This window comes from Triturus cristatus, chromosome 2_2, assembly GCF_964204655.1.
Source record: "Triturus cristatus chromosome 2_2, aTriCri1.1, whole genome shotgun sequence".
NCBI lineage: Eukaryota > Metazoa > Chordata > Amphibia > Caudata > Salamandridae > Triturus > Triturus cristatus.
The window spans coordinates 205946458-205959149 of record NC_140582.1 but is presented as its reverse complement, the minus strand read 5'-3'; the positions used below and the strand labels follow the sequence as shown (position 1 = coordinate 205959149).

The window sequence follows — 12692 nt, the reverse complement described above, 5'->3', positions numbered from 1 at the left end:
GAAGGATGTCAAAGAAGGGAGACTTCTGATGGAAATGGGGAGGCTAATCCAGAGCTCTTCTTTTGTTTTTATCTTTACTAACTAAATCACATGAGAACCGAGAAAGATGCACTGTTTAAAGACGTGTATCTGTAACTCCAGACTGCAAGGCTGTGCGTGTGTACATGCCACTGAACTGTATGTGGTTTATAAGTGTACGCATGGGGAAAGAGGTTGGCTGGTGGTACTGTCCAGCTAGGAAGAACTAAACCAGGCAGAATTAAAACAGCACTTGTCAGAAGGGTAGAGAGCTGAAAGAGTGACTGCTTAAGGGGTAAGATAATCCCCTTGTCACAGGACGGGCCTGTCTCGGCTCATATTCAAACTGGGACATGAGATACTAGATCTAGCCGTTCTCAGTGAGTACCCAGTTGAAAGGTATGATTTCATGTGGAGGCAGTCTGGAGACTGAGACACACTTGACAGTATGGGAGACATGGCAATGTAATATGTATTTGTAAAGCGCACTCCACCCCTTGGGGCATCTTGGTGCTAAAAAAACATGTTTTTTTTAAAAGCTAGATGGTACTCAGAAGGATGAAAAGCTGAGTTGACTTGCATGGATTAAAGTTGTAACCATGAGGTCAACCCAGAACTGCAAAGTGAATACATCAGTCCACTGAATCACCAGACCCAGTACAATTAACCCCCATCAATATGTTCTCAGTTATCTTTAAGGGTGCAGAGGGAACCTTGCCACTCTTAGGTGCACCAGATTGTACTTGTCAAAAGACATTTCATCAGAACACGGTGGTTGTTTAAGGCACGTTTCGCAAAAGTACTTACCAATTGGTTTGTCGAGTCTCATGAGTCGGAGGTAGGGCTGAGTGGACTTTGGCAACACCTCAACTAATGCAGCAGCTGACCACACAAAGCTTCTTCTCTTCTGCAACTTGATGATCTGAGAAGGCGCTTTGAGGAGACTAGCTCTCCAGAACCCCCGGGGTGCATTCAGAACACAGTTGGTACTCACAGGCCTTCTTGTATTGTAGACAGATAATTTCTGCGGTCTGTGATCAACATTTACATCAGAGGGATATAAATTGAAATTTAAGTCAGTGACAGCTGCCCTCCTGCAGGGCTTCAGACTGGATAAGAAAGGGACAAGAGCCCTGGGGCTGGTGAATGTCATTTTCAGTGCCTAAAAATTAAAAACAAAATCAGTTAGCAACTTTCATAAAATGTCAGTGTGATAGCTTTGCACACGCTTGACTAAAAGGATTCATGTGGTGTCTAATTCAACCAAGAGGACATGCTTACAAGATTCAATTCCTTAACTTAACTTAGAGTTAAACAAACTCCATTGATTTCTATAATTTACCAGTAGGAAAATAAACATTATTAAAATTATTTCAATCTCTAGTCAATGCCTCGAGCATATGGGCTTCCCAAGTTGCCTTAAAGCATACCCACGTCTCTCAGAACTTCCTAAAGTGGTCTCCCAGATTTCAATGTAGAACCCAAAAATCACACAAGATCCTTCAAAAGTCCTGGTGCACAAGGAGCGAAGGAGATTGAGAAGGGCTTTAAACAGTAACAGCAGGATTTAATACTATTGGTTGAAGGCAGACTGTCAGCCTGACTGGCTTAGAAGTGGCTTTTATGTAGGCCTGTGTGCTGAACTTCGCGGTTTTCTGCACTCCGCGGAGCTCGCGGAGAGCAGAAAACTCTGCTTCGCGATGTGCAGCGGAGTTTTTTCCCCGCTCGCGATCGTGAATGGTAAGCTCGCGATCGGTAGGTTCGCGAGTGCGAGATGCCGCTCGGGTAGAATTTCTACCCAAGCAGCAGGAATACCAGCACAAACTGCAGTTTGCACTGCACTCCGCCATTCGCGGAACTTCACAGAGGTTTTTTGTAACTTTGCGGAGTTCCGCGTAGCACAACTCCACGAACTACGCCCAGGCCTGCTTTTATGCATGTTTTCATGGTTTACTGAGCGAGCTATGGAATCGTAGCCCATTTCCTGCTGCCACACTAACATAGTCCTTGCTCCCTAGGAGCACCTCACTAAACTAAGAGCTGGCAGACAGGAGAGAAGAGGGATTCTGCAAGGTGTGATTTACCCAGTGCTTAATTCGTAAAGTCACAAGTGAAGGGAGCAAACGTTTAGCTTAGGAGCTGGCTGCTGAAACAGCTATAAATGCCGGATTACATATACTAAGTTGCAGATGCCTAGTTTTGATGCCTCCTAAAGCCTTTCTTTGCCCACCCTAAACATCCTCTTTAGGTAAATCTGGTAGGTTTTTCCATCACTGCTTTCTATCATCGTGTTCATATTTTTCTCTCCCTCCTTCTTTCTCCTCTTCTGCCTTTATCTCGCTCTTGTTCCAAGTCAAAGTCTGAAGACGAAGAATAAGTTCTGATGCTCAAAAACCAGTATTGGTGTCAACCACCTGCAATCACTGCCACAAATTAAGCACAGGAATTAGTAAATAGGGGAATCCTGCAATAAGGAAGGGCCATGGTAGGTCATGCATGGGGTGCAGTATACCAAGGAGATTCTGTACGGGGGACGGCCTGGGGCAGAATCCCTCAACTATTGGCAAAGGCTGTAGCAACAATTATTGACCTAGAGGTGTGCTGGGGCCCTGGCTAGGAGGTGGCGAAGGAGATTGTTCATTTAGGGGGCCAAAGTGGAGATTCAACCCCGAGGATCAGGTTCCAAGGGAGATCATGCATGGGGCAGAGCGAGAGAGACAGTGGCATAACAAAGGCCCCCGCAGTACGGGGGTTCGAGCTCCAGAGGGCCCCCTCAGCACAGTACACTGGGCTGAGAGCTCGTGAGTGTGGAGGGGGCCCCTCCATGTACTTTGCAGGGGGGCCCTCAAGTTTTGTTACGCCACTGGAGAGCGAGTGCTGTACTATAGTAGCGAGGACTCGGTCAATGCACAAGCTTTATGGATACTTTGAAGCACAGATCACTGCCTACTCTGCACTAAGATTATAGGGCAGATGAAATATGAGAATGATGTATAAAAGCTGCATCCCTCAAATTTACTTTTGGTTTACATTCTGAACTTTAGCTTCTTGTTGTTGCAGGGGGAAGACTATGGATCATTTATGCTAAATCTCAAGAGGTTTTTGTTTTAGGAATAAAAACTGCCCCCTTTTCCAAGTTACTTTGAAATAAAGAAATACAGATTTTACACTTAGGGGCTTCTGCGCGCTGCCTGAGCATCACTTTTTTTGAAGCTTCGATGGCACAGGCCTCTCAATCATAGCTTTGAGGCGACGCAAAGCCACCCTCCGTGGCTTTGCATGGCCTCATAGATATGGAGTAAGGCAAGGTGGCGCAAACCACTGCTTTGCCTTACTCTGCATCAAGGAGGCATTCTATGGGCATTGCGGTGGGTTTTACCATGCAACACCCATGGATTTTCGACACTGCCCCAGATTTACAAAATCACATAAACCTGGGGCAGTGCCAAAACATTATGCCTCTCAAGAGCAGGCATAACAAGGAGAAATGTTTTAATTTCTCCTTGTTTTTTTCTCTTTCCACGTGTGCTGCATTAGAGGAAAAGGTCTCCATGGATTGCCCTTTCCTGCACAAAAACAATCCTGCCAACAACGCAGACACACTTGCACCATGGTGCAAGGGTGACTGCTTTGGCGCTAGGCATCAAATTGTGCGTCTGCTGAAAAGACAGAAATGCACCCTATTTCGTAAATACAGTGCATTCCTGCCCTTTCAAATTGGCATAGGGCAGTGCAGCAAAAAGACTTGCGGTGCTGCCCTACGCCAATTTCTTTTGTAAATATGCCCTTCAATGTTCACGTACCTCGATACTCGCTTTATGTCGGGGTGCCTCACGTTGATCCAACAACGGCGAAGTATGCCACATTTTCTGGATAATGATGATGTTTGTACAATCATTCCCCATTAAAATTCATTGCATTTACGTCTCTCTCGTGAGAATATCCTGATAATGTGGCACCGCTATAGCCCTCGTGGACCAACAATGGACAGTGCTCAATTTTGTTTACTACAGCCGTGATCTCGGAAACTACTGTTTACTGTAGACTTAGGGTAGGCAATTCATTCTGTCATCATTGAACCCTGTTTTCAGTCCTGGACTATGGCTGGAGAACCTAATGTATTCTGGGAGTTGAAGGCTTAATCTGTTTCTCTTGACCTAACTTTTCTAACCCAAGGGACAGAACATTGTGTCCTGCAGATACAGAGCGAGTGAACTAGCAATCATACCTCGAAACCTATCCTGTGTTTAACGCAAGAATTAAAAAAAATAAGACCCAATAAAGGATTGGCTAATACATTCTGAATGGCTGTTAAAGACAGCTTTGCAGAAAGGGTAGCATTAGAGGACAAACCAACTTCATAGGAGCACTTAAATTGATCGTTTCATTGGACTGAGATTAATGACAGCCGTTCTATGATCCACAAAGGTCAGTTGTGCCCACTTCAAAATTGTGCCATCACACAACATCTGATATTCATCTTTTTTTTTCTCCTCCATGAGAAGTCTTGCATGTATTATTTTTTAGCGGCTTTCAAATCAGTAAGGCAAAAGAACAATAAGAGCACATTATTTAAGTGAAAAATAACTTTAGATAGTTTGCCCAATTAATTGTAAATGAAAAAGCATAAACTTCCAATAAAGCATGACAGGTTACACATTTTATCCTTAAATTCTTAAAATCAGTACATTCTAACATCCGAACATGCCTGTAATAAGGCGATTACTGCACAAATGTTTCGTAATAACTTATTAATGATAACTAGCAGCTGCACAACACCATGGACAGTGTTGGGAAGAAGGTGCAGTCAGCGGGGATTTTATATAAAGACTGGCCTGCTTTGCGACTTCCCTTTGGTTTACTATCACTCCCTCCATCCCACATTTCTCTCCAAGCCTGCCAAGACAATCCAAGAACTGTGATCAGAGTGATAGAAAACAAGCATTTACAATGCAATGGTCTCGGCATTGGTAAAGTTAGAGCTATTGGCATTGCTCATGACATTATTTTTGTTTATGTCTTTGTTTTTAAAACATTTAAAGAAACGGCATTGTCATTTACAATGTCAATAGCTTAATCACTCTCAAATGCGAGACCTATTGCATTTGCACCCACACATAGATTAAGCTATTGACATTGTAAATAACAATGCCGTTTCTTTAAATGTTTTAAAACAAAAACATAAACAAAAATAATGTCATGAGCAATGCCAATAGCTCTAACTTTACCAATGCCGAAACCATTGCATTGTAACTGCTTGTTCTTAATGAATGGTTGTCAACTAAGACGTTGCTCGGTCTCAAATTGTTTGGCTTGCACCTAATCGCCATGTCGGAATTTCCATATTATCCAACGTTCACTGGATGTCAAAAGTGAAACACGCTTTGCCTTGATTCAATTTGAATGAAAGAAAGTGCTGTTTTATTTCCTTAAAAAACACAGCACTTCCTATTAAAATGTGTTAGTTTTAGCAATATCGTAACATATCTCAAAGCAATTACAAATAATTAAGAGCATCGCAGAGACCTTGTTTAAAGGGCAAAGGGCCTGTTCACAAACCCACCTGTATTATAAAGAATATAATGATCAATACATAAATATAAGTGAATGTTTACCGATTTTGGAAATGTCGCTTTCTTAGGGTTTACCAACGCTAGCTGCTCATTTTCCAGCCAGGCTAAGGACAAAGGGGAGCATGTATGCATGACTGATTTAAAAAAAAAAAAAAAAAAAAAAAGAGACACAGTGAGCTGTATATACTCTGACAACGGAGAGAGAGTCACAGGGCAATCTTGGGTATTTATACTTCTATCAAGAATTAACTGAAGCCACATTACACAGATACAGTTAATGCCAGTTGCAGATTAAGAGCGGTCGATTTGCCAGGTTGCATAAGCAGTGCTGAATACTTAAGCAGATTAAATAGACTTTTTGAAGTATGCACAATAGCTTTGAATACAGATCTGTATACGCTATTTGCGGAATTGGATGAACTAACAATTGATTCCCCTCACCTCTCAAACTGTATGCTCAAAGTTGCATAGCACTATATTTAGATGCACAGTTCAAAAAACCTTTATTGTTACCAGGCCTTCATGGATACTGTTTGCGAGAAGGGCTAACATTAGAGGATCTCACCAGTGCTGGCACCGCAGGGTGAGACTGCTGGAGACCTTGTAGATTTGGGCAAGACAAGTTAGGGACAAATGTAGTGGCAAATGGAACTTATAAATCGCTCCTTAGGCCTGTTGATGCTGGGTAAACAGTTGTAGAACAGATACACCACTTTAGTGAGGGGTTTGGAGTGGAGGTTTTGGCAAATAGAACACTTCGATAAGAGGCAAGTAACATTGGTCACTTTTTCGTAAAATGTGAAGACCACTCTACAGAAGGGACAAAAAAAATACTTTCAGCCTTTGCTACTGAAGTAATTTTTAAAATGCTCCTGCTTTAGCCAGTCAACTGGTCTAACCGTGGTAACTAGAATTGGAGGCCATTTTAAAGCTTTCAATACTATACGCAGCAGTGTTACCACTGAGAACACTTTCTCTCTGTAGCTAATCCTCATCCTGAGTGATTACATAAATGGTCTTCAACGGGATATACACTTCCAGCAGTTGGGGCTTCCTTTTCTTTATTATATTTTGGGACTATAGATTAAAACTATGATATTAGAACAAAACAACTAAAACAAGCAATGGCAAAGCCAATAGGACTCGCGTATGTGAGATTTATCGGCTCCGTCAATGTTTAGCCATGTTGTCTGGCAGCATAGTTGCTGTGCAGCATGGTTGACAGTACATTTTTTTTTAAATTACTATGGTGTGGTGAATGCAGGGCGTGGCAATTTTTTTTTTTTTTTAAACTTTCAACCATGTTGCACGGCAGCCGCAAGACCTAATGGCTTTGCCAATGTTTTTTTTTTAATTTACTGCTGACCAGGTAATACACCAGGATGACGCTGAGGAGCAGGGCACAAAAGAGCGTGAGCCGGCGGCAGGCCTTCTGAAAAGAGGTGCCCGACAGCAGAAGGAAGATCGGATGTTCCTTCATGCCAGAGGCAGACGCAGAGATTATGGGGCAGTGGCTGTACCAAGAAAAGGAAGCAGGCAGAGTTCATTAGCGCGGCGCGGCCAACTCCATCCTCCGTCTTGGGACACCCACGAAGAGCAAAAGCCGCATATCTGGGGAGGTTGCTTTGGAGTGGAGAAGGAGAGAGGGAGGATAAGCTCGGGTGTAAGCAGAGTGTGTGGAGAGACCAGTGGCACCAGACGCGTGTTGTATGTTTCTTTATTGGCCTGAGAAAGGACTATATTTCAGGGCGTTAAGAGGTACAACCAGGCAGTAGGGATGCAAGAGGACATTGGGGAAGAGCGGGTGTAAGCAACAATATGGGAGCAGGGCGGTAGGGCAGGTTGCAAGCAACGACACAGGCAGGGGAGGACAAGGTGCAAGCAACAACGTGGAAGGAGTGCAGTGGAGTAGGCATTCAACTTAACTGACATTCCGGGAGGGGATTGTGCGAGGGAGCAGCAACACAATGGAAAGCAGGAGGGGGTCGAGCAGCATGAGGGACCGTGGGAGTGTCAAGCAAGATGACGGACAGCGGGAGGAGGATGGTAGTTGTCAGGAAGATGAAAGATAGCAGGAAAAGGGCAGAGGGGGAATGGGTAAGCAACGAAGTGAAGTAGGGGAGATGGACAGTAAAAATACAAACATATGGATTGTAACATCTAAAGTAAGAAAAACAAGTAAACTAAAAGTGACAGTAGAAGCACACTTGACATGGAAGAGGTAATTGGTCCATGCTCTAGTGAAAGCACAAACAAACGAAGAGAAAATACAACTTTCATGCGCTGACCAATAAGAAGCAAAGAAATGAGGGTGACGATGAAGCCAACCTATGGTAAGCATTCGGCGGGCTTAGAGCCCTTTCCAAGTTTTATTTTAGTTAACAAACTATCTTGCAGGCAACAGCACATGCGCCGCCTCAGGTGAGACATACAAACAACCAAATGTCATTGATTATGTTGTTTCATTTGGTCATTGCTGACTCAATAATCAACATAATTCAGCAGCAAGAACACGGAATGGCAGTGATCATAGGGAGTTGCTTAAGAACAATAGAGGCAATCAGGAAAAGAAGACGGTCAAAAACAGAAGGCAAAAATAATTGAGAAGGGGGTGAAAATATTTACTTTTAGGGTTTGTTTTAGGCGCAGCCAATTGAAGCGCAGAGTAAACATGACATTTTCATATTCAGGGCCCGGCCACCCATCCCTCTACACTGCTGCTGCCGGTCAAGCTGGGATGCGGGTAAATAAACTTTAAGTGGTTGGCGGCTTGTCCCATGCCTGCAGCGCTGATGCAGTTAAAAGCAGTGGGAGGGAATGCTGATAAGGTGTCTGTGTACTCACCAGGCCTCGCTACCGGGCTCCGCCGTGCTCCGGGAGTGCTGGCCGTGCTGCCTCCGGGGTAGGCTCCTCCATTCTTCCCGTGCGGCCGCTGATCCGTAACGTGAAACTCCCCATATGTCAATGCCCGGGGTCAATACTGCGCATGTGCCACATTGCACGCATGCGTCTAAGCACGCCACTGCATTTCAGTCCTACCAAAAGGAGGGCACTCTACGTAACAGATGCATCTTTAAAAGATTGAGAGTATACAGGATGCCACGTGTTCTTTGGAGCTCATAACGTCTGCTTTTCATTTATAAATATATTATTTCTTGTAAGCCATATCTGCCGTGTAGCGAATAGTAACTGATCGTATTCCAACTAGGGTGACCAACTGGCATTGGTGCAAAATCTGGACTGTGAGTGTAAAAATTCAGGACAATGGGTCAAAATTCAGGACACAAATTCAGGACAGGAGGTCAAAATTCAGGACAAAGCTTCAGGACAATAGGTACGTTTTACAGACACATCAGAGGAGGTCGCGCAATAGTATATATGTAAGCCCAGCCATATCCAAACATATTCAACCATTTGCCAAATCTATCCATCATGTATCCTTCCATCTATCATTTCACTCATCCATCCCTTCATCCATCCTTTCACTCATCTATCCATCCATCCTTTCACCCTATCCATCTGTACACTATTCCATCCACTCTTCTACCATCCATACATTCACTTATCCATCCAGCCATTTACCCTTTACCCATTCAGCCATCATTCACTTACTCATCCATCCATCCACCCAGTCACTCCTCCTTCCACCCATCCACCCTTTCAGTCATCCATCCATCCTCCCTTTCACTTAGCCATCCTTCCTTCCATCCACCCACCCATCCATCTACTCATCCACTCATGAATCCATCCATTGACCCTATCGCTCATCCATCCTTTCTCTCATCCATTTATCCTTTCACTCCTTCACTCATCTATTCATCCTTTTGTCCATCTACCCTCCCTTTCACTCACTCATCCATCCTTACATCCACCCTTTCACTCATCCATCCATCCATTCACCCTTGCACTTTTCAATCCATCCATCATTTCACTCATCCATCCACCCACTCACTCACTCATCATCCACCTTTTCACTCATCCATCCTTTCACTCATCAATCCACCCTTTTACCCATCCAGCTACCCTTCCACCCATACATCCAGCTATTTACCTTTTCTCTCATCCATCCTTCCACTCACTCATCAATCCATCCATCCTCTCTCATTATCCATCTATTCAATCTTTCATTCGTCCATTCACCCTTTCACTAATTCATCAATCCATCCATCATTTCACTCATCCATCCACCCACTCACTCACTCATCCACCTTTTCACTCATCCATCCTTTCACTCATCAATCCACCCTTTTACCCATCCAGCTTCCCTTCCACCCATACATCCATCTATTTACCCTTACTCTCATCCATCCTTCCACTCACTCATCAATCCATCCATCCTCTCTCATTATCCATCAATTCAATCTTTCATTTGTCCATTCACCCTTTCACTAATTCATCCAGCCATCCACCCATCCCTTCACTTACTCACTCGCTCACCTTTTCATATTAATTTTGAGATGAGCCTTTTTGAGAAGAGGCCCATCAAGAACTTCACCCTCGCTGCAGGAGCCATTCCAGGACTGGGACAGAAGCCACCCAGGGCGGAGACAGGATCCACCACAGGGGGGGACAGCAGCCATCACAGACGGGGTGGACAGGATCCACCACAGGGAGGACAGGAGCCATCACAGGCGGAGGGGGGGACAGGAGCCACCACAGGGGAGGACAGGAGCCATCACATGCGGAGGGGGGGACAGGAGCCACCACATGGGGGGACAGAAGCCATCACTGGGGGGGCCAGGAGCCATCACAGGAGGGGGAACAGGATCCACCAGGGTGGGCACAGGGGTGGGCATGCAGTATTAAAGTATGATCTTGGCCCCTCCAGGGTGGGGTAGGGCTCCTCACCCCCTCCTGGACAAGACAACGAGAAGACAGGCTTTCTTTCCAAAATGTTAGTTTTGCCATCCCCCACTGTGATGTACAGTACTTAAAGGCGAAACTCCAAGAGAACTGATTTAACTGATTGTCCTCCAGACTTTGTTAATCAGTGTGGGTGAGATTGTGCCATTTCTTTATTTTATTACATTATAGACTGCATGTTTGAAGAACCGAGGTTTGCTTACAATTTAGTGACAGTAATTAAGCTCTGTGAAGAGAACCATGTGCTTCCTGGGGGTAATCAGGGCCGGTTCTAGGATGTTTGGTGCCCTGGGCAGGAAGGGAATGTGTGAGGCCCCTCTAAATTGCAGAGACATGATGCATTCAGGGCTGTTTGCATCTGAATAGATGCCCCTGCAGCTGCAGCCCCCCCTCTCAGTCACCTTCAAGCACCTATTAACAGCTCATCACGGGCGGAAGGTGTGAGGGTTGCCATCCCGCTGTGCCCCTCCAATGCTGCTGGGGATCTGAGCTTCGGTACTGCATCGGAGTCAAGAAGGGAGGTGGGTGGAAGCTGTGCCGGCTTTAGGGTGGTGCGACCGGTGCCCGGTTAAAATTACGGGCAAATGGCGTCCGTTAAAGAATCCTTCACGGACAACGGACAGACGGCCGAAATTATGGACTGTCCGTGAAATTTACGGACGGTTGGTCACCCTAATTCCAACCTAAATGCCCCGTTTGCATATGCCGAAGGGATTCGGCAGTAGCCACGTGCACGGACGTAGAAGGGATCTGCCTTTTGTGCCGCGGCGGAGGCTCGAAGAGTGGCTTGGGAGCTGGAAATGTGGCAGACTGCGGTGCCCTGAGCTGAGCCTTGCAGCCTTTCTCCGAGGTGAAAGCAGAAATGCCTCGGAGAAAGGCAGCGTCATTTTCGGATTCGGGGGCGTGTTCTCCTCTTGCCATTGGCTGGAGGAGATAATTAGATTTGTTGAAAAAAACAAGCCCCCGAATCCGAAAAGGACGGGGCCTGATCGGAGTGACGGACCTCTTCTCCAATGGCTGGCCAGCATTCAAGAGGCCAGCCAATGGAGAACAGGGGAGAAGAGGGGCGGGTTCAAGCCCCTCTTCTCCAAGTCATTAAATCTCGGATCGAGACTGCGCAAGCGCAGCCTTCGAGCCGAGACCTAAAAATGTTGTCAGCCATTATGACCTTAGGGTTACAGTGGCAGCACACATTGCACTGTATTGCACTGAAATTCGATTTGTATAGCATTTGATTTCATTTATGAGGCAGGTATTCAAGATGAACACTTTAAAATTCAGACACTCGGCACCTTTTGCTTTACATCAAACGCCCACAGGAGCTTACAACGATCGGGCTCTCCCCAGGCAACACTTACCCAATAATACTGCATTCTGGGAGCTGTAGTCTTGGTGAAGCTACAGAGGAGTTGCGACCATGTGACCGGAGGTCAAGCGGATTACCGCCAATGGGAGAGAGCCAGGACATTCAAAGGTGGGGGTGGAGCATCTTGCAATTAGCGACATCCGAAGAAGGCCGCAAGGCCAAAATGCATTATGCCCGAGCTATTCTATTAAAGGTCTTCCAGCGTGTCCCCCGAGTGGCCTCTACTTCTTCTGCATGAAAGTGGTGTTTTGGATATTTTCGTGCTAACCAGAGGCACGTAAGAGGCCCCGTTCTGTGAAGAGGCCGGAGTGATGCTGGTACCTGCTGCAGCTGCAGCTTTCTTACACGTCCAAGTTATTGGAAGAACTCCGGCCCGCCTTCAAGAGCTGGCCAAGCCATGGGCTGCTGCCAGGCGCAGCTCGTTATGAACGAGGAGGCAAGTTCACTGTAATTTTGTCTCACGGCCCTGCGGGCTCATGTACAACGAGGCTGGAGCGTCAAAGGGGACTTGAGGAAGCCCTTTGACAGATCTCCAAACAAGGACTTTAAAATTCGGACACTCCACACCTTTTGCTTTACATCAAACGCCCACAGGAGCTTACAACGATCGGGCTCTCCCCAGGCAACACTTACCCGATAATACTGCATTCTGGGAGCTGCAGTCTTGGTGAAGCTACAGTGGAGTTGTGACCACCGAGCTGTTCTATTAAAGGTCTTCCAGCGTGTCCCTCGAGTGGCCTCTACTTCTTCTGCATGGAGTGGTGTTTTGGAGATATATATATGTTATTTAGAGCTTTAATGCGCTCCAAAGTACAACAAAAATTTGAAATGAAAATTGTTGTTGCCAATGTGTAAAATCCAAAGATAAAAGC

At 45.6% G+C, this 12692-nt stretch overlaps 1 protein-coding gene across 1 annotated transcript in view; it reads right to left on the bottom strand.

Moving 5' to 3' along the window:
* The window catches only part of COQ2 (coenzyme Q2, polyprenyltransferase), a 377885-nt gene that overhangs the window by 315285 nt on the left and 49908 nt on the right, over window positions 1–12692 (bottom strand). Inside the window, exon 2 of the mRNA XM_085641189.1 lies at window positions 826–1180. Within this exon, the coding sequence (XP_085497315.1) occupies window positions 826–1171 (346 nt within the window). The 5' untranslated portion in view covers window positions 1172–1180. The remainder of the gene's footprint in view (window positions 1–825; window positions 1181–12692) is intronic.